The sequence below is a fragment of the Ovis aries genome, chromosome 16 (assembly GCF_016772045.2).
Source record: "Ovis aries strain OAR_USU_Benz2616 breed Rambouillet chromosome 16, ARS-UI_Ramb_v3.0, whole genome shotgun sequence".
Lineage (NCBI taxonomy): Eukaryota > Metazoa > Chordata > Mammalia > Artiodactyla > Bovidae > Ovis > Ovis aries.
In genome coordinates, this window is record NC_056069.1 from 37,044,193 (window position 1) to 37,066,921 (window position 22,729).

Consider the following 22,729-nt stretch of genomic DNA (forward strand, 5'->3'; position numbering starts at 1 on the left):
GCCTATGCAGGTCTTGAAGGCAGGTTGCAGAAGAGAGGTCTTTTACTGATATTTATTGATTAGAGTTGAAATAGCATCTAGAAATAAAAAGTATATTTCTAACAGGACCAAAAGAAGATGATCCCTACTACAGAGGACATTAACATAAAACACGATCACCTTAGTTGTTAAGTACACAGAATATGAACACAAATAGTAAGTTAAACTGAAGAAATACTAAAAGACTATGAATGGTGTTTCTTGTTTGTAAAGACAAGAGTATGACAAAGGCAATGGGAATGTTAGGTACCCTTGTGTTAAAACAGTGACCAAAATTAGTCATAATAGAAAATAAAGTTCAACTGAGGATTCTTAAATGAATCTAAACAGATTCAGGATCATGGCTCACATTAGTGGAAAAAAATTTTAAGTGACATCTATTAAAGAACAGTCAGTGACTAAAACACTTTTTCATCAAATAAACTAGGTTTTCTCTCTTTCTCCTTTATCTAAACATAGGCAATCCTAGGGGGGGAAATTTCCTTCCTTTATTTAACAGTCTGGAAAGAGCCTAGTAGAAAGAATGAAGCATCTATTTATTTCTCATAATCTGCTCGATGCATACAGAGAGGACGTTACCAAGCCATGACCACTATTCAGTTCAGTTCAGTTCAGTTCAGTCGCTCAGTCGTGTCTGACTCTTTGCGACCCCATGAATCGCAGCACACCAGGCCTCCCTGTCCATTACCAACTCCCGGAGTTCACTCAGACTCACGCCCATCGAGTCAGTGATGCCATTCAGCCATCTCATCCTCTGTCGTTCCCTTCTCCTCCTGCCACCAATCCCTCCCAGCATCAGAGTCTTTTCCAATGAGTCAACTCTTCACATGAGGTGGCCAAAGTACTGGAGCTTCAGCTTTAGCATCATTCCTTCCAAAGAAATCCCAGGGCTGATCTCCTTCAGAATGGACTGGTTGGATCTCCTTGAAGTCCAAGTTTCATCTAATTCACATGCACTCATGCACTCACGTGCACAGAGGTGTGCTGATCTACAGTTATTAGTCTATACCCCTGTGGCAACCTCATGACAAAAGCTGTGACAGCTGCCCCACCATAGTGCCATTTGCAGCCACTGAATGAGGTGAGGCTCTGTGATCCATAAAATGAAAGTACCCATGTTTTTGGCATAGTGAGTTAACTAGCAGAGGCAACTCCTATGAAGAGAGGAAATGCCTCAAGGAATGTACTATCAGCTTTAATCCAAAAGTTCTTCTTAACTGGAGTCCATTCATGGCTTCAGGAATCTTCAAACTTCCTAAAATTGTCAGCAAAATTTTGTGTCAGTATATTTTGCTGGAGAAAATGTTCATAGCCTAATTTTGGGAGTTGGCAACCTTCTTCTCTAATGGACTTATTTTTCAGTCACTCAGTCGTATCCAACTCTTTGCAACCCCATGGCCTGCAACACGCCAGCCTTCCCTGTCCTTCACCTTCTCCCAGAGCTTGCTCAAACTCATGTTCATTGAATTGGTGATGACATCCAACCATCCCATCCTCTGTCATCCCCTTTTCCTCCTGCCTTCAATCTTTCCCAGCATCAGGGTCTTTTCTAATGAGTAGGCTCTTCGCATCAGGTGGCCGAAGTATTGGAGCTTCACCTTCAACATCAGTCTTTTCAATGAATATTCAGGACTGAAATCCTTTAGGACAAACTAGATAGTAACTATTTTAGGCTTTCTGGGTCACATGGTCTTTGAGGGAACTACTCAAACTCTACCACCGTAAGCACAAAAGCAATCACAAACAACAATAAATGAACAGGCATGGCTGTGTTCCAGTAAAATTTTTATTTATAAAAACAGTGCAGGCTGGATTTGGACCATGGACTGCAGTCTGCCGAACCCTGTGTAATCCATCACACTCTTAGTCATTCCCTTCTATGAATCAAGGACTCTGAAATTCAAATCTTTCTAACTACTGAGCAATTTTTAAATACATTTGAAGGTACCAAAGAGATAGACTCATTCTTCTTTGATCGACTCAACTTAAAACAACTCTTAGTTTATTAATTAACAGTTTGGGAGGTTAGAAGGCCAGTCACAATCGAGAAGGTTGAATTTTCTGCTCGGGGTCTCAGAGACTGAAATCAGGATGTTCGGAGGGCTACATTCCTTTGTGGAGGCTCAAGGGAAGCGTTCATTTCCAAGCTCACTCAGGCTGCTGGCAGAACCCAACTTCCTGTGGTCGCAGGACTAAGATGCCTATTTCATTGCCTCTGTCAGCTGGGAGCTGCTCACAGCATCTAGAAGCTGTGTGCCTTCCTTGCTACATGGACTCCTTCACCTTCAAAGCCAACAAATGTGAAACTTCTCTTCTTGAACCTGAATTAGACAAAGCCACTCCCCAAAACCTTTGCAAAACAGTCCCTTCTTGACATATACACCCTACTATATATAAAAGAGATTAACGAATAAGGACCTACTATACAGCACAAGGAACTCCGCTCAATACTCTATAATGGCTTATATGGGGAAACAAACTAAAAAAGAGTTAGATACATGTATATGTATAACTGATTCACTTTGCTGTATACCTGAAACAGACAGAACACTGTAAATCAACTCTACTCCAATAAAAAAAATTTTTTAAACACAATAGGGGGGGAAAATCCCTTCTTGATATATATCTCTTGCTGAAATAGCTAAGAAATACAATCCTTAAGCTTCCTAGAAGTCAACTGGTTTGATTGTAAAACTAAAATCTGTAAGGCACATGCTTCATTTCTTGAAGGAGCCTTTAGTGTAACTGAATATTCTGACCTTTTGATCTTTCTGAAGTTTTAGCAAAAGGTTATATAGCACACCCTGGGCTTTTTGTCTGTGTTACACTTTCAGAAGCAATTTCTTGACTTTAACGTTCTTTGCCATATCGATAGGCTCAAAATTAACTAAATCATCTAGTACTCATTTCTGTTTAACAAGCCTTTTCTCAATTTACCTTTTGTTCTCATCTTTTACTATAAGTAGCAAGAAAAAACCAGGCAGTACTTTCAACATTTTGGTTGGAGTTCTCCTTGGCTATAGCTATCTATCCAACTTCATCATTCAGGTTCTGCTTGCATATTCAAAGCTGGAAAAGAGAATCCCTCTCGAGTCAAATCCCTCAAATTTTAAAATCTTTTTTGCCAGGAAGAGATCAATCCCTTTTAAGAGCTCATCTGACTAAGCAGGATCCACTGAGGATAATCTTTCTTTCTTAAAGTTAACTGTGAAGACAATATAATCTAATTGCAGAAGGATCTCATTATACTCATGGGTCACATCCACACTCAAGGAGAGGGACAGGGAATCTTGGGTGCCACATTAGAATTCTCCCTACAGGGACTATTATGCAGCAATTTTGAAATTACTTTCTATGTACTATAGGAGGTGTTGTTCAGTAGCTAAGTCATGTCCAACTCTTTGAGATCCCATGGATTAGCAGCACACCAGGCTTCCCTGTCCTTCCCCGTCCCTGCTCCAGAGTTTACTCAAACTCATGTCCACTGTGTTGATGATGCCATCCAACCATCTCATCCTCTGTCGCCTCCTCCTCCTCCTGCCCTCAATCTTTCCCAGCATCAGGGTCTTTTCTAATGAGTCAGCTCTTCACATACGGTGGCCAAAGTATCAGAGCTTCAGCTTCAGCATCAGTCCTTCCAGTGACTATTCACAGTTGATTTCCTTTAGGACTGACTGATTTGACCTCCTTGTTGTCCAAGGGACTCTCAAAAGTCTTTCCCAGCACCACAATTCTAAAGCATTAATTCTTCAGCACTCAGCCTTCATTATGGTCTAACTCTCACATCTGTACATGACTACAGGAAAAACTATAGCTTTGACTATATGGACCTTGAACAAACGAGTAAATACACTGGTGAAGCTAGAGGACAAATTTTTCACTGGAGAAATGAAATACAAATACTGAATGAGGAAAGGCTAGGAAGCTGGATTCAAATTGGACATCTCACAGTGAACTCATGATTTTTTTATATATTTTGCTTATTTTTTGGTTGGTTGGTTTATCCCTCCAGCCCCAACTCTGTCTTCTGAAACAGTCTAGAAGATTAACACCTCAGCAACAATGAACATAAGTAGTGCCCTAGATCTTGGTTTGTAAATAGAATTTTCAGTTCAAGAGAGCCATGGAATGCTAGAAAAATCAGAACAGAATAGTACAAGGTGAGCCAGGAACATTTTGTTGTGCCAGAATGTAAGAAAGTACCCCCGAAATGATGGGGATATGTCAAAAGGATAGAAACCAGTGTAATGGAGTTTCTATTAAAGAAAAAGCTCTGGAAATATTCAGAATTTGGAAAGAAACACAAATGTTTTTTAAATGAATTCATTTTTTAGAGTTATATTTGCAGTTATAACTACCAGTTACAACTGCTTGAGGAAATAAAAATATACCTAAAATTCACAGTTTATAATATTTTACTCCTAAGAAACAATATTTACCATTAAAAAGACATGACTAAAATATTTCATTTCCAAATAATAAGGGCAATTTTTTGGAGAGGTTTTATATCAGAATAACTACATGTACTATTCAAACATAAATAAAGCATTTGAAAGTACCTTTTTCCCAAAATTCCTTATAAAATTTCTAATCTCCGTAATTAAAGTACAATCATAGAGAAATGGTCCACTAAAATGTCCAAGTGTTATAGGGTCCCCTGAGCCTGTCCTCTCCCACTTTAGCCAAGCAATTATGAAATAAATGGCACAGAACCATTTTAAATGGCTGAAGGTAAAGTATGGGTCTACGAGTTGAAAAAATAGAGAAAAACATTCTCTGGGACTTCCCTGGTGGTCCAGTGGTTAAGACTCTGCACTTCCTCTGCAGAGCCCTGGGTTCAATCCCTGGTCTGAGAAGTAATATCCCACATGCTGTGGGGGGGGCAAAAAAAAAAAAAGAAAAGAAAAACACTCTCTGACTGGAAGTAATATACTAAAATTCTGGTTTAGAAGAAATGAGTTTTAGATGACAATATAACTACAGTTTTTAAAGTATGCTTTTGAATGGTTTAAGGGTCGATTCTTGTTTATCCTTGTCCTACCTTCCTAGTGATTTGAACCTGAAGAAGTAATGTCCCATTTTCTCAGATAATACAAGCAATAAATCCCATGAACTTGAGATCAGTGATCTTCATATTTTAAAGAAACAGCAGAACCTGATTTTCAAAGAATATCTTATAAAGAGCTTCAATATAGAAAACAGACAAAACTGGAATCTCTCTGGCTGAAGGAGGCCCCCTGCCCCTCACTCCCACTCTGAGGCCTCGCATTCCGCTCGACTAGCTCCAAACAATACCTTATGCAAAGGTTCTCGTGTGATCAGAAAAAAATGTTTTTCAGATGCATAAAGGAAAAAAGGTATACAAAAATTGAAATCTTAATTGCAATTATATTTGGGTTGTAGAATTATGAGTAATTTTTCCTTTTCAAATTTGTAACAGTCAATAAAAATTACTGTTGAAAACTCAATAAACTAGTTTTTTAAAGTATAAATATAAATACTCTCCCTGTAATGCAGTATGTAACAGAAATATATATATATATATACACACACACACACACACACCACTAGAAGCATACCCCCCAAAAAATACATACATTCACATAAAGATATAAAGAGATAAAAATCTAACAATATAACAATTTAATAACATAATTAGAAAGGCCTGTTTATATTTGAAGTACATAATATTTTATCATAACAGATCAGATATATTTAATAGTTTCTCTTTATGCTCTATTGGTTGAACTTTCCAGTAAAGCCACAAGTTATTAATTACTCTTCAAATCAGAAAAAAGTTTTAAAAGTTAAGAAAAAGTGTCCCATGAAATCTGCTTCCTTCAAATAATATTACTTGCATTTCTAAAACCCATCACTCAAGTCAAGGAGTGCAATTAAGCTAAAAATAGTATTTCCTAAATAAATAGTCAATTATATTTGCTTCTGAGAAATGGAGAGAGTAAGTATTTACCATGATTTTGAAATCAAAATAGAGATAACATTAGACAAGGTTGGGAGAGTTACAGTACTAAGTTATAATATACAGTTGTTTTTCACATATTGGTAATTAACTTAATATTTTAATTTCCTATATATCTACATAGATTTATCCACCTTCACTCTACTTTCCCAATAATCTTACTATATGTACTATATATATATATATACACATATATATATATATATATGTTCAGTCATTAAGTCATGCCTGACCCTTTTGACCCCATGGACTGTACATAGCTCACAAGGTTTCAGTCCATGGGATTTTTTAGGCAGGAATACTGGACTTGGTTGCCATTTCCTTCTTCAGGGGATCTTCTTGACCCAGGAGTCGAACCCACATTTCTTGCTTTGCAAGCAGATTCTTTACCACTGAGCCACCTATATGTGTGCCTGCGTGCTAAGTCACTCAGTCGTGTCCAACTCTGTGAGACTATGGACTGTAGCCCGCCAGGCTCCTCTGTCCCTGGGATATTCCATGCAAAAATACTAGAGTGGGGTTTCCATGTCCTTCTCCAGAGGATCTTCCCAATCTAGGGATTGAATCTGTGTCTCCTGCGACTCCTGAGCTGCAGGGGGATTCTTTCCCACTGAGCCACAAAATAAGCCCACGTGCATGTGCATGCGTGTGTATGAAACTGAAACTGCAGAAATAGCCAGATACAGAACCACCAGATCCCTTTCTTCTCGAAATTTTCTTGGCTAAAACCTAAATCCACAAAGTCTTAGTTTTTATAATGTAAGAAGCCCTGAACAGCTGAAATCATTGGTAAGAGCTTAGAAACTAGCAAAAAAAATATATCTTTTCCTTACATTTTTAAAGAAAAATTGTCTGTGGTAGCCATAAACTAAAAAAGAATAAGTTAAATAAGAGTTTTTAAAGCTTTCATTTCTACAAACTCATTGTTTAAATAAAGTTTGGGATTCCCAAAAAGCTTCAAATCAAACAGATAAAAACAGAACGATTTGAGTATAAGGCAGAGAGGCTGATCTGGAGCACTGTCTGCTTTATTTCCTTATCATCATCACTCTAAAAAAAACATCTTTGGTAGAATCTTTAGAGAGGTGATTTTAAGATGAGGGGAGAGAAACTCTAGTGGAATACATGAAGGGAAAAAAAACACTATTCAAGCCACGATTTCAATACAATTGCATATAGCACTATGTTTAAGTTTTACCTGAATGCTGTTTGAACCATCTAACACACACTGGACACTCAATGAACAGCCAATAAACAAAAGGAGAGGCATGAGACTGCAGCCCTCAGTAGGACTGAGAGGTATTTCAGTAGACTTCAGCAGAGGGGAGTTTGAAATACACTGCATTAATTTATAGCAGAAATTATGGCAGCAACAATAAGCTGTGAATAAATGTGCGTGGAATTAATTAAATTCACTAAAATATTCTCGGTCATACTTACCTTGGTATTGGCCATATCCACAATATACTGGTCTCCTTTTATACATTCCATTACTTCAAAACCATCTCTGTCAATCACTTTGGCCTGAGAGCTTCCAGATACGACAAGTATCATGTCTCCCGTGTTACTGTACTGTAATGACTTGATCTGATGGCTAAGTAAAAAAAAAAAATTCTGTTAAGACATAGAATATGTTTATACTTTCAGTCCATTAAGCACTGTCAGAAAAAAAAAGTCATTCAACTATACAAGTTGATAATTTATAAAATCAGGAGCATCAACCTCAAAAGGGCCCTCAACACCAGTGGCTATCCTATTAAGCTCTCCTCCCACTCTCCACAGCAATCCATTAAAAACTTCTCTACTCACTTTAAATCTTCAACCCAAATAACTCCCCCTCTCTAGTTCTTGATTCTTCCTGATTTGTCCCAGAAGAAACATATAAAGACTGCCTCAGTGTGCTCTCATTACTGTTATAAATGTATCTGCTTCTGAACTCTTCTCTTTGATTACAATGATGAAAATGAACCTATTTCCTGCCCAAGGCATATCTACCTATATTCTGGATCCCACCCCTTCCAGTCTCCTCGGGAACCTATGACTAACCTCTCTCTCCTCCCCTTCTCAGCTAAGCTGTCTAAACAAGTTTTCATCTCCTCCCTTATTTCTCTAGCACCCAGGTGGCACTAGTGATAAAGAATCTGGCCTGCCAATCCAGGAGACACAAGACATGTGAGTTCAACCCCTGGGTCGGGAAGATCCCCTGGAGAAGGGAATGGTAACCCACTCCAGTATTCTTGCCTAGAAAATTCCAAGGCCAGAGGAGTCTGGCAGGCTACAGTCCATGAGTCACTGAGAGTCGGACACAACTGAGCATACACATACACACAGAGTATCCTTTTCACCCTCACCACCCCACTGAAAGTGATCCTGCCACTGTGGCTATAGTGGATGCTGTGGTGACCACCCGCATCAATCCTTTCAGGACTGAAGTACTCATTCCCCAGCTTCCAGGATTTGGCCTGCTGGTGACTTACAGCTGAAGTCTCAGGAATTTTTCTGAGTTGCAGAGAACTCCCTCATTCAAGGTTATGTTACTATCCCAAAGCAGCCCACATTTAAGGACTGGTCAATGTACAGTAAAATGGCCCAGCCCTCTGATTCAACTGGGAATACCTCAGAAGGGTTATTCCAGCTTCAGATCTCCCTGTGGAAATCAGTTGAGGTTGCTGAGTTGCAACCACCTGGCAATTCAGTTCCTCCATCTTCCTAATGCTGTTTTCCTCACAGCTTCTCTCATAGGGGCTGATTCCAGAAGCACTCCTCAACAAATCTCCTACATGCAAATCCTGAAGCTTCAAAATATGTCTTGGGAGAATCAAACCAGAGAGGGTTGATATCAAAAGTAGACCTATGGAGCTATCCCAAAATAAGATTTTAGAGTGACGTTGATCATGGACTGGTTAGCAATGAGGCCCCCTTCTCTGGTGGGACCTAGTCCCTGATGGGCTGCAGCAGTGCAACTGCATTGCTAAAACTGTTGGTGAGACGGAAGGCACTGGCTGGTGCAATATTTCAGGCATTTGAGAGCACAGGAAAAGAAGTAATTGAAAGGACTATGGAACTAGGTAGCTATTACTAGGGGCAGTAAATACAATGAAAAAAGTAAATGAAAGGCTGAGGATGGTCATCACCAATTAAAGACTATAGTGAGGAAGCTGGAGGGCCCATCTGGCAGCATATAAAGACAGGGTTATTGCTCTCTCAGGTAAGTGCTGGGCAGTCACTGATCCCACAAAGCAGGTGTTTCTACCTCTATTAGGAAGGAAGACCAAAATCACTGGACATTCACATGTAAATCAACAGCAGCATACATTTACATGCTTAAACCAGAGCTATGTTAATTTTCTAGTCCTCTGTCTTAATACAGTCCCAAGGGACCTGGATGACCTGGACAATACAAAGGAATTCACGCTGGTCCCAGATCTCCATGATAGCATGTTAACTGTATTGGGTGAGCAAAATGTATCAACTACATTGGTTAGACATGCTCTCCAGGAGATGAGAGTACAAAAGATCAGGAGACTGAGGAAAGAAGATACGGGGATGATCCATGTAGACAGACAAACAAAAGTAGAAATCAAAAATGAAGCTCTTTGTATCACATGTTAATCCCAGAAAGCATCAAACTTAAAAGAGGCAATGAACCACCATGCAGATAAAGTGAGTTGGCCAGTTCAGTTGACATTAGCTGGCTTTTGTCATCATCCACTCTACTCTTAATGCAGTAGGCTCATAAATGAACTGGTGGTGGTGGTAGAAGGGATGAAAGTCACACACAGGAAGGACAACAGCTCTCAAGGTTAACCTAACTACTGCTGAAGGGCCAACCCGCTAATAGAGGACTATGGTAAGCCCCCGCCCAAAATCAATACTAGGCTAACTGACATGTAAAATATGAAAAATGACAGTAAGTGTACTGGGAAAAACAGAGGGGAAGGCAGAGTAGGTATCAAGGGGGCAAGAATAAATGTTTTAAATTAAGTGGTCAGGAAGTAAATGACTGAAGTGTCTATCAGATAACTGAGAGAGTAAGTTACATTGATATTATCTGGAAATTACTAGAAAGGATCTGCAGCAAAAGAATATTTGGTATATTCCCAATGTGGCTGTAACAAAGAGAGCAAAAGGAACCAAAAGTCAGAAGGCAGCAAGTAGGCTGGTGCAGAGAGCCATGTAAGCCACCAAAAGGACCTTGGTTTCACTCTCTTTGGAAGAAATGAGAGGAAATCCAGCAGAGCATTTTGAGGTGAGAAATGACACAATCTACCTACACTGTACAGAACCACTTTTTTGTGCCTGGACCATTTCATAGTCTGAGGTCTATGGGCCCCTTCTTAGCATGTTTTTTAAACACATTAAAAAAAAATACACCACACACACCATGGAAATCATTTTTAAAGAACTAACTATAAAATTTTTTTTTCAAATTTGTGACATAATATGTGAGCTTCTAGACTAATGTATCAAGTAACTATGCCTAGAGGCAGGTCTAATAGCTACTGTAATTTCGAAGCAGTGATGAGCATGAAAGTGAAAGTGAAATGTTAGTTGCTCAGTCATGTCCAACTCTTTGCAACCCTATGGACTACAGCCTCTATCCATGGAAATCTCTAGGCAAGGATACTGGAGTGGGTAGCTGTTCCCTTCTCCGGGGGATCTTTCCCACCCAAGGATCGAAACTGAGTCTCCCGCACTGCAGGCAGATTCTTTACCATCTGAGCAACCAAGGAAGCATCTGTAACAATGGCAACATGTTACGAAAATATCTGAAATCTTCAGGTGTACCTGTGACTTTGTTGTCTGCTTTCACAATTAAAGGAAGTGCTAAATTTCAGCTAGAGGTTAATGAAAGGAAAGAAATTATTATTTAGGTTCACAGAAATTGGGAGAACCAGATACTGAACTTCTAAGCCAAGCCATAGAATTTTAAATAACTATTATTAATAAATTAAATGACAAGGTAAATTTTTATATTTCTTGTTATTTAGTTGCTAAGTTATGTGACCCCATGGACTCAACATAAACCATGAGGTCTTTTGTGACCCCATGGACTATAGCCCGCCAGGTTCCCCTGTCCATGGAATTTCCCAGATAAGAATACTGGAGAGGGTTGCCATTTCCTTCTCCTGGGGATTTTTCCAACCCAGGGATAGAACCTGCATCTTCTGCATTGGCAGGTGGATTCTCTACTACTGAGCCATCAGGGAAACCTAGCAGAAAGAATTCTCAAGGAATTCTGGCGTATACACACACACACACACTCAACACACACACACACTCACACATAACAACCATAAAAAAAGAATAAAATTTTGCCATTTGCAACAACATGAAGAGACCAAGAGGGTACTATGCTTACTGAAATAAGTCAGACAGAGAAAGACAAATACTATATGTTATCAATTGTATTGGAATCTAAAAATAAAACAAATAAATATAACGCAACAGACTAAGAGATATAAAGAACAAACTCATGGCTACCAGTGGGAAGAGGGATGAGGAGACAGGCAAGACAGGGACAGAGGATAAAGAGATACAAACTACTGTCTATAAAATAAATAAGATGTGAAGATATATGTACTATATATATATTGCACAGCACAGGGAAGAGCACCAATACTTTATAATAACTTTAAATGGTATATAATCTATAAAAATATTGAATTACTATCTAATAAAACTGAAACTAATATTATAAATCAACTACATTTTAATTTTTAAAAACAGGTGGAGAATCAAATTAATAATCAAAGCCCAAAATATAAAATTTCTCTATCAAAGATAAAAATGATCACTTTTTTTAAAAAGCTGTATTTGGCTATAGTGTCCTCTATGAATGTAATTCTGTTGTCAGAAAATTAATTAAATTCCTTGATTTATCCTAACAGGTCAAACTCAAAATAAAATTGGCTTCAACAGTAAAACAATTTTAACAAAATGTTAGGTCATTTAGTCCAATTTACTTTCTAAGTCTATAATTTTAAGGCTGAGAAATAAATAGGTTATTTCATTAAAAAAAAAAAAACAACTATTAACTCATGATAACTGTGTCTTCGAAAAATAGAATATACACAAAAAGTTAGAATTCCTGTATGTCTAGTTAGGCCTGAGTAAGGTTATTCCTCCTGGTTGGTTACCAAATCCAAATCAGATATTTACCGATGAAACTGCTTTTATCCACAGCCACCACTAACTAGAAACTGCTGCTCAAAATTTATGCTGTTTCTGGTAAAATGATGAAATGCTAGCTGATAGTTTCTGAAATATTTATTCTACAACTAGTCATTCTTAATGTACAAATTCAGAGTACTGATTCCAATGGCAAAGATAATGCAAACAAAGATCTGAGTGAGCTCTGAGGTTATAATATGCGACAACGTGAGGAACTTCACCACAATCCCCAAGATCAGTGTATCAAGGTACATGAGAAACTGAAGTACCCAAACCAGATGCTCATGACAAAGGAAGCTATGAAAGCAAAGGTGAGGCCACTCCCAGGGCCCCTCCTTCCTATAAAAGAAAAGTCTCTCTGGCCTCATGACATCCTTTCTGAAATACTGGGAAAAAACGAGGTCCTCAGCGAAATTCTGACCAGAGTCCCAGATTCAAATTAAGTCTGTAAGTAGGCATCAATACTAATAAAATATAAGGTCACTTGTTTGACCAAATGTGTCAGTTGTTCATTTACTCCCTCAACTCCAAATTCACCCTTCACTGCTTGCTCTACAAAAATGGATTTGAGCCCTTTAAATAATTTCCCTGTGCCAGTTGGCATGATGCTAAGTCTTGTCCTTAGAGAGTGCTGGAAAGGCACTGCAGGAGAAAGGGGTTTTCCTCCTTGGAGCTTGTGTGTTCCTCTTGGTGGGTTCCTACACCACACATGGCTTCTCCAGTCTCCAACCTCTGCCAATGGTACAGCTGCTCCAAGACCAGGCTTGTGAAGTGCACAGCAATCAGTAGACAGTAGCACCCAGGAGATTCCCCAGTACTTCCCTCAGACAGTTTTATATCAGAATGATTAGGTGAACCGAGTTTCTGGCAAGTACTCCTGTCACAGAAACGTCTTTATCATTTAGTGAGCCACAGCCTTGCCCTCTCAAATAAGGTCTAAATCTCAATCCTGGAAGCCTCTTTCTTAAACATCCTATGTGCTAGGAGTAAGGCTGCTTCTCTTATTTGTTATTCCTATACTCTTCAGAGTTCACTTTACTTCTTAGTAGCCAATCCCTCATTACATCAATCCCATGATACAGTTAGTATTTCTTTATAGTATGCATTCCCTGTTCAAATTACTGTGATTTCTCTCTCTTAATCAGCCTCTGACTTGCCAAAATCTCAAGTGATTAATCAGGAACTGAGAAAGCTATAGGCCATTTAGTCCAATTTTTTAAATATATGAACAAACAGGTCAGAATTTCGATGATTAGTCAGCCAAGACTGCTAAACCGAAGTCTATAAAGAGAGAAAAGAATGAACCAATTAGATCACAGGGTGTATCTTTCTTAACAGTATTCCCATTTGGAGACAGTTAATTTTCTTCAAGAACCATGAAAGATCAAGCACTTTAAGCGATAACTTTTCTTTTTTCTGGTGAACCATTTTTGTTTCCAAAGGGAAATGAAAACCTGAAGAACGCAGCAAAATTTAAGAAGACAGGGTAGTGGAGACAGGTCAGTGGCTCCATTTCTCTGGCTATCTACTCTGCCAAATTGCTCTATTCACATTTGGAGGGAAATACAAAAGCCTACCAATTCCACACTAATATTCATCTTAGTTTCACAAGAAAGCCTAACATTTTCCCTCTGTCTCATTTTATGTGCTCTCTTTGCCAACACTGAAATGAAATGTTCGGCATCAAGCTCACCATTCCTGGCCCACTTTGCTCTTAATTCTGCTAGCCACAGAGTTAAAAGGACAGGATTAAGAATCATTAGACACAGTACTAAGGAGAATTAAAGGGCTTGTTCAAGGGGCGTAACATCTGCTCCTCAAATTCCTGCCTAAACAACTAAGATTCCGATCAAAGAGAAGAGAGGGAAAGGGAAAGGCAATCTGACAGTAAACTGGAGTCATGAGGAAGTGAATGTTCTCTCAGGGAGTAACTCTGACACCAGAGGAAGGCTTAGTGACATTGCACAATTCCTTCTGTGAAGTTATTCATGGGGCAAGTGGGAATATACGAGTATAAGTGGAGGGGAGTGGGGAGGTGAAGATTGAGGATCCTTTTAAGTAGTTTTTGCTCTGCTAGCAAAACAAGCTGGGACATGCAAGACAGATAAACACAGCTGTTTGGGGCTGTCACTTGGGGCTCAGGAGCCAAGGTGTCCTGATATAGTGAAAAGCGCACCGGAATGTGAGTCAGGAGGCCAGCGATCCAAGTCCTCACTCTATTGCTAACTAGCTGTGTGACGACGAGCAAGCCCTTTGGCTTTGCAAGACTCAGTCTCCCCATTTCTTTCCAAATTAGTAGATGGAACTAGAAGACAGCACTACGCAGAGAAGCTCCAGAGATAGCGTTCATGTACGGGCTTTATACCGTTGAGGAGTCCTGGTTTCCTCCACTGAAAAACCTGGAGAAATAATACTTACAGGATTGAGATGAAGATTAAAAATAAGACACATTTATGTGCTGCTAGTACAGTATATGAAATAAGTAGTTGCTATTTTTACTACTTCTTTACTTCCAAGGGCTCTTTAAGATTATTTGAGGGGTATAAAACCTTGATGGCTAACCGTAATGAATACATTTGAAGCAAATACATGGAATATTTCAAATTTATTACAAGACAAGTTAGTGTAAGTTTCACATGTGTTTTAATTACTATTAACCAAAGTGTTCAAGAGAAATATCCTTACATCTTTTTTCATTTTTTGCACCCACTCACAAAACTCAAGCGCTATGCCAAATATAACTACTATTATGTTCTTGAAAATGTAAGGCAATAATAGAGAAAATGTAGTTTCAGATTGGCATGCCGTCTTTCTACAGAATTGGATGAAATTGTCTGTTCCTTCCAGGTATGTAAAATATATTATCTAGTGCTTGGAACAGGACAAGAAAGTGAGAAACACGAGACAAGACTATCAAAGGTTTCTGTATGAGAATATCAAAAAACACAGATTTATTCCATGCTGAAATAAATATGCAGCTACTTCAACATTTTAGCTTTTATACTAAAGAAGAGATTTTCAATGCAAAATTAATTAGGACTATATCACCTATTGGCTTAATATACTAAATGTTAGGAAGCCAGTAGTAACTTTACAAAATAATATATCTGTCAAACAAAACTAAGGCCACAGAAAACTTCTATCCAGGAATAAACACTAAAGCTAATCAATAACTCTCCCATTAAAATATATATTCTTACTTATAAATATGATAAAATTACTGTTGTTCAAGTGCATTGTAAGTTTCATGATTTTATATGATTTCACAAGCAAGCTCCATGGTAAAAGACAATGAACCTAAATATTTAAACAGTACATTTCGTATCTTCTGAGGATTAGAGAAATACAATCAAGAACAGCCAACCAATGAGAATGATTAGCAAAAACTAAGTCTTTGCTCTAATTATTCCTAACAGCTTTCTTTATGATATGTTAAGAATAATTCAAGTCTTAATTCTAATAGCAGAACAACAGGAGCTCATCATTTAACAAAGAATAAAAGGTGTTGAGGGAGCAACAATGGGAGAGCCCTAGTTTAGGCCTCTCTACAAAAGCAACATTTTGGTGGAATTTAAGCATACAAAGAAGCTAACCATGTTTGTGAATAGGGAGCAGGCAGCAAGCCATAGAGAGAGCATTGGAAGCAGGGAAAAAGTCTTGCGTAAAATCCCTCAGCCATTTTGTTGAAGCAAACTGAAAAAAAGAGAAGTGGGCAGGGGCCAGATCACACAGGATTTTACAAATCATGGCAAAGCATTCATAAATTTCAGTAAAAATGCATCAGGACTGTATTAAGCAGTTTGGCAGGTATAGTGGGGGAAAAGAGACTACTGCAGTGCTCTAAGTGAGATTTAAGCAAGGAAGATGCTTGAGTTGAATCCTGAAGGAGGAATCTGGAAGAAATTGGAGAGGCAGGAAGCACATGGAGTATAGGTAAGGATGAAGAAAGGACCAAGTACAGGGGAAGGAAGGGAAAAAGTGGGGACAATGAACTAACTGCAATAAAACTTCACGCTATGAAGTCAGACAGAAAGATAATGACAACTATAAAGTCCTTTGAAGTTTAGGAGAAGAATAAAAACATAAGACTAGAAATTAAGGATTTCTGAAAGATCACCCAAGAATGTTAAAATGTCAGTGTAGGGGAGAACCTGAAGACAGAACAAAGGAATATATAAAGACAGGGTCCTTGGGACTTCCCTGGTGGTCCAGCAGCTAAGACTCCATGCTTCCAATGCAGGGGGCCAGGGTTCCAACCCTGGTCCAGAAACTGGATTCAACAAACCACAAGTAAAAGATCTTGCATGCTGCAAATAAAAATTCTGCATGCCACAACTAAAAAAAAAAAAGATGCTCTACATCACACAAGGAAGATTAAAGATCCCACATGCTGCAACTAAGACCTAGCACAGCCAAATACATTACTAAATACTAAAAAAAAAAAAAGAAAAAAAGAAAAAAAAAGGGGGGGGAAAAAAGGAAGGTCCTCCTTAAAAAGAAAAGCTATAGAAGATTTGTACAAATAATAGCTGCCAAGTTATGCGTTAGATTTCCCTAGTCCAAACATCAAAAGAAATAACCTCAAAAAAACATAACAATAGGTAGAAATATCAGAATTAGAAACTGAAAGACCTGAAAGATAGAAACTATCCAGAAATTTTTACAGAAAAGGACTAGAGTGATTAGAAAAATACCTCCCCAAAAGAGTACAACAGCCTCATGTGGAAAATATCCCACAAATCAAGAATTCATAGGGAAATACATTCTCAAAGTAGAAAGACTGCCCTTATGAATACAGTTATCACATTAGGCCGCTAGCAGCTAAAAATGACGCTCAAGAGATGACACAGGGCTTGACAAAACGAATGTGGACCAACTAGTCCGAACTCTAACAAAACAGCTTCCTGGAAAACAGAATATGCAACACATGGAGAGGAAACTTCCTTGAGAGGATTACTCCTAGACCCAAGCCCCTTGAAACTCCCTTGGACCACAGGTTTGCTCCACTAGCTACAAGCTATTCTTTAAGGAAGTGAGAAAACTCAAGAAGAATCTATTCACAGCCTCTCTGTCACCAGGCAAGGGGACTAAAATAACAAGGAAGAGATTCTAGACACGAGATCTCAAACTTTCACTATAAAGGGTCAGATTGAAAATATGTTAAGCTCTGCAGGCCATATACAATCTCTGTCACATATTCTTTCGCATTGAATTCTGTTTTACAATCTTTTAACAGTGTATAATTTCTAGTTCAAGTGCCAAAAAAAAAAAAAAAAGGGCCAAAACCAACTCTTGTGTTTAGTCTCTCAGTCGTGTTTAACTCTTTGCGACTCCATGAAGTGTAGCCCACCAGGCTCCTCCATGGAATTCTCCAGGCAAGAATACTAGAGTAGGGAGCCTTTCCTTTCTCCAGGAGATCTTCCTGACCTGGGGATCCAATCTGGTCTCCTGCATTGCAGGCAAATTCTTTACTGTCTGAGCCACCAGGGAAGCCCAACTAAACCAAACCAATTACGTGTGTATGCTGTGCTGTTGCTTCAGTCGTGTCCGACTCTTTTGAGACCCTGTGGACTGAAGCCCACCAGGCTCCTCTGTCCATGGGATTCCCCAGGCAAGAATACTGGAGTGGGTTGCCATTTCCTTCTCCAAGGGATTGAACCTGTGTTGCCTATGTCTCGTGCACTGGCAGGTGGGTTCTTTACCACTAGCGCCACCTGGGAAACCACCTATACTCCAGTATATACCAAAAAAAAAAAAAAAAAGCCAGCCAGGAACTGGATTTGGCCCTTCAACCAAATTTGGCAGGCAAATTTGCCTGCCAATACAGGAGACTTAAGAGATATGGGTTCAATTCCTGGGTCAGGAAGATCCCCTAGAGGAGGGCATGGCACCCACTCCAAGATTCTTGACTGGAGAATCCCATGGACAGAGGAATCTGGCAGGCTACAGTCCACAGGGTCACAAAGAGTCAGACATGACTGAAGCGACTTCGCAGGACCACAGTTTGCTAACAGTTGTTGTATAGCATAAAAGACAAAGAACATACCTACATATAAAAATTTTTAAGGAAAATGAGCACATATTCAGACTGTCACTGTTGCATTGTAAAAACAAAATTCAAGAAAGCATATCTGTTGCTATCGTATACAATGCTGCAATAATAAACTTGTCCCTGCTGCTAAGTCACTTCAGTCGTGTCCAACTCTGTGCGACCCCATAGATGGCAGCCCACCAGGCTCCTCTGTCCCTGGGATTCTCCAGGCAAGAATACTGGAGTGTGTTGCCATTTCCTTCTCCAATAAACTTGTCCCTGGGCTCCCCTAATGGCTGAGTGGGTAAAAAATCTGCCTGCAATACAGGAGACACAGGAGATGGGGGTTCAATGTCAGGAAGATCCTCTGGAGGAGGAAACGGCAACCCACTCCAGCATTCTTGCCTGGAGAATCCCATGGACAGAGGAGCCTAGCAGGCTACCATCCATGGGGTCAAAAAGAGTGAACTGAAAAATGACTGAACGACTAAGCAGGAACAGGATTCCTTGGTCATTTCCATGTGTGGATATATCTGTCAGAGAAGCTCCTTAAATTGGGTTCCTGGGTCAAACAGTATGTATCCGTGTTTATAATTGGGAAGATAACACCAAACTGCCCTCCATAGGATGGAACTAATTTACATTCCACGCAACAACGCCTGAAAGTGCTTATTTCTCCAGATCTTATCAACACAGTTTACATTTTACATCTTGACAGATATTATCAAATTGTTCTTTAGGAAAACAGCTTAATAACTGATATCCCACCCTTTCTTTCTCCCCAAATTTGCCTTCTTGCTACATAGGATAATAGAGATCTGTTTCATCTCTGCCCATCTTACAGGTGAATTTTCAGTTTTTTTCCTTCAGTTCTTAGTGAAGTTGAGTATAATGTTTATTGGTCAGTTGCATTTCTTCTGCTGTTATCTGTTGCTTTCTTTGAAAATTTTAATTTTCAAATAGTTCTCTTTCTTGATTTGTAGAAACTCGTGTATTATGTATAGCTAGCACTCCACTGCTTTCAAAATGTATGTCAACTTTTTATGAGCTTATAATTTGTCATTTAATTTTGCCTATGTTAGCTTTTGTTTTCTAAAGTATAACATACCTTTTTAATTATAAAAGCAATTCATGCTGTTTTGCCATATTAGAGAAAGTAGAAATTCTTCACTACTCCTAATTTTATGTCCATTCCCAAGATGGAATCTCTTAAACTTTCCTTTGTAACAGAAAGACAGAAATATATAAGCCATATATTACAAAAATCAGATTTGTTTGAATACTATTTTTCATTTAATAAATATTTGTGGAAATCTTCCTATCTAAAAATGTTTCAAGAAAATATGGTTTATACTAACAAAGGCAGAAAATAGACAGGGACATACAGGGATATTTAAAAGTAAATGAAAGCAGCTCTTCAAAAGACACGATCCTGAAAATGAAAAGCAAAATACAGACTGAGAGGAAATATTTCTGATAAACATATCTTATAAAGAACTTTATCAACCAATCCAAGAAAAGCAATTGGATTTTAGACACAGAAAAAAGATTTGGACACTTCACCAAAGAAAATAGCACAAATAAGAAAATAAAAGGATGCTCAACCAGTCATCAGGAAAATTTAAGTTAAAACCCAACTATACAACACCTACAGGTTTCCCCAGTGACTCAGCGGTAACAAATCTGCCTGCAATCCAGGAGACATAGGTTTGATCCCTGGGTGGGGAAGATCCCCTGGAGGAGGGCATGGCAAACCACTCCAGTATTTTTGCCTGGAGAATCCCATGGACAGAGGAGCCTGGAGAGCTACAGTCCATAGGGTTGCAAAGAGTCGGACACAAAAGAAGCAACTGAGCATGCATGCATGCATATAACACTACACATGGAAAAGAACGGCTAAATTTAAAAATATTGATATACCAAGTGTAGGTAAGCATGAAATGACTAGAATCCTTATACGCTGCTCCTAAGAAAGTAAAAATGATTCAGCACTTTGGAAAAGTTTAGCAATTTCTTATAAAGTTAACAACCAAAATGCATATGGTCCAGCAATTCTCTCTTAGGTATTTATGCAAGAAAATTAAACCATCTATCTACAAAAAGATCTATACGGAAATGTTTACAGCAGCCTGATTCATAATACCTAGAAACTAGAAGCAATCCAAATGTCTATCAGCTGGTGAACAGACAATCTGTCTGTTGTATATTCATACAATAGACTACTACAGAACAATAAAATGGGGGAAACACTGTTGGTAGAGGCAACAACAAAATCAGACCAGTGGTTTTCTAAGGGTCAGGAGACAGGAAAGACTGCAAAGTCGCTAAAAGGAACCCTCTGGGATAGCGAAAGCATTTTATAACTTGTGCTTAGTCATATTATCACCACTACCACGTGATGGTGGTGATAATATGACCATGCGTTTCCCCAAACTCATAAAACTGTACACTTAAAAATGATGAATTTTGGTGTCTATAAATTATACCCCAATAAATGTGAGTCTTAAAAAGCTAATGAACTTTAAAAGTTCATTAAAAGCCATAAAAAACTAAATCAAAACAGTAAGAAATTAGTAATGTAGACTGATTTAAAAGATTCTCACAGATTACAGCAAAAAAGAAAAAAGAAGATAAAGAGAACTAGGTCAGAAAAAAGAAAAGGCAAATGGAAAAGAAAGAAAAGATCTGGATATCCAGTAAGCCTAAAAGAAAATTAGGACAGACAATAGCTTAAATAGCCTAAATGTTTAGAGATACAATCCAATCTTAGGATACTAACAAAATCTTAGTAATGGGAAGTAATACATCAAAGATAACAATGTGTGAGTCTGTGTACTGAAATTCCTTCATGCTAAACAATACTAAGATAATAAGAGCTAATAATTACAGTGCATTACTGAGCACCAAGCACTGAGCCACACATTTTGCATACATTATTCATTAATTATTATCACAACCCAAAGAAATGGAATTATTCATTCTATTTTGCAGGGAAAGAAAGCAAGGGTCAAAGTGATCACACTTGCCTAGTCACACAGAAAATGAATTGGTAAAAGCAGAGTTCAAATGCAGATTTCTATGACACTGAATCTTTGCTCTTATCCGTCATGTACATTGACCCTAGACTAGTTGAAGAAGAGAATTTAATATAAATCAGTTTGCTATAGAAAAGAAAGAGGGAGGGAACATATTTCGACAGAAGTCTGGGAGAGTAATGAAACTTCTTTCTACCTCCACAATAACTGACAGATAGGACACAAGGTCAGCTACTTAAGCAGAGCATCATGCCCAATGGCTAGAGCAATGACTCACCCATTATGATTTCTTGTGACAGTTTTACATTGCTGAATCAAGCATTCACTCAGGAAGACAAAATATTAGTTAATGGTCAATTTTTTTTTCTTTGAACTCTGGAACTATTTAATCAAAAAAAGAAACTAACAGATATATGCCAAGGACTACAAATGCCATTTTAAAAAGTAGAAATCACAGTTCAGTGGCACTCACTTTTAATATAAAATGAATGGAAATGGTAAGATGCAATAAAATTCATTAAGCAGTTACCTTGAGATTACATATTATTTAGCTGATAAAGAGCAAAACACACCAACCTGAGACCTGAAGCCCAATGCATCATAACAATGCAGAACCAGAGATTTCAAAACTGTTGATTCCTTATTTACCCTGAACTGATATGGTTTAAGTTAAAATTTTTCAATTTTGCTGGAAAATTTTTATACTTCCTTTCCTTTTGAAAAAAAAGGGGGGTGCATCTTGGTGGAAATGCCTTCTTATTCTACACAAAAAGAAATTTTTGGAGAAAAATATGAAAGCATTACATTATTTATTTCTTATTTAATGAATAATTCAGTTCACTTCAGTTCAGTCACTCAGTCGTGTCTGACTCTTTGCGACCCCATGAATTGCAGCACGCCAGGCCTCCCTGTCCATCACCAACTCCCAGAGTTCACTCAGACTCAGGTCCATCGAGTCCGTGATGCCATCCAGCCATCTCATCCTCTGTTGTCCCCTTCTCTTCCTGCCCCCAATCCCTCCCAGCATCACAGTCTTTTCCAATGAGTCAGCTCTTCGCATGAGGTGGCCAAAGTACTGGAGTTTCAGCTTCAGCATCATTCCTTCCAAAGAAATCCCAGGGCTGATCTCCTTCAGAATGGACTGGTTGGATCTCCTTGCAGTCCAAGGGACTCTCAAGAGTCTTCTCTAACACCACAGTTCAAAAGCATCAATTCTTCAGTGCTCAGCTTTCTTTACAGTCCAACTCTCACATCCATACATGACCACTGGAAAACCATAGCCTTGACTAGACGCACCTTTGCTGGAAAAGCAATATCTCTGCTTTTCAATATGCTATCTAGGTTGGCCATAACTTTTCTTCCAAGGAGTAAGCGTCTTTTAATTTCATGGCTGCAGTCACCATCTGCAGTGATTTTGGAGCCCAGAAAAATATCAGCCACTGTTTCCACTGTTTCCCTATCTATTTCCCA

The 22,729-nt window shown here is 38.6% G+C and overlaps 1 protein-coding gene across 2 annotated transcripts in view; it reads right to left on the bottom strand.

The window, feature by feature from the left end:
* The window catches only part of WDR70 (WD repeat domain 70), a 275,928-nt gene that overhangs the window by 190,008 nt on the left and 63,191 nt on the right, over nucleotides 1-22,729 (bottom strand). For both annotated transcript variants that reach the window (XM_004017038.5, XM_027980102.3), the window contains one exon: nucleotides 7,460-7,613. In XM_004017038.5, coding sequence (XP_004017087.1) covers nucleotides 7,460-7,613 — 154 coding nt within the window. The remainder of the gene's footprint in view (nucleotides 1-7,459; nucleotides 7,614-22,729) is intronic.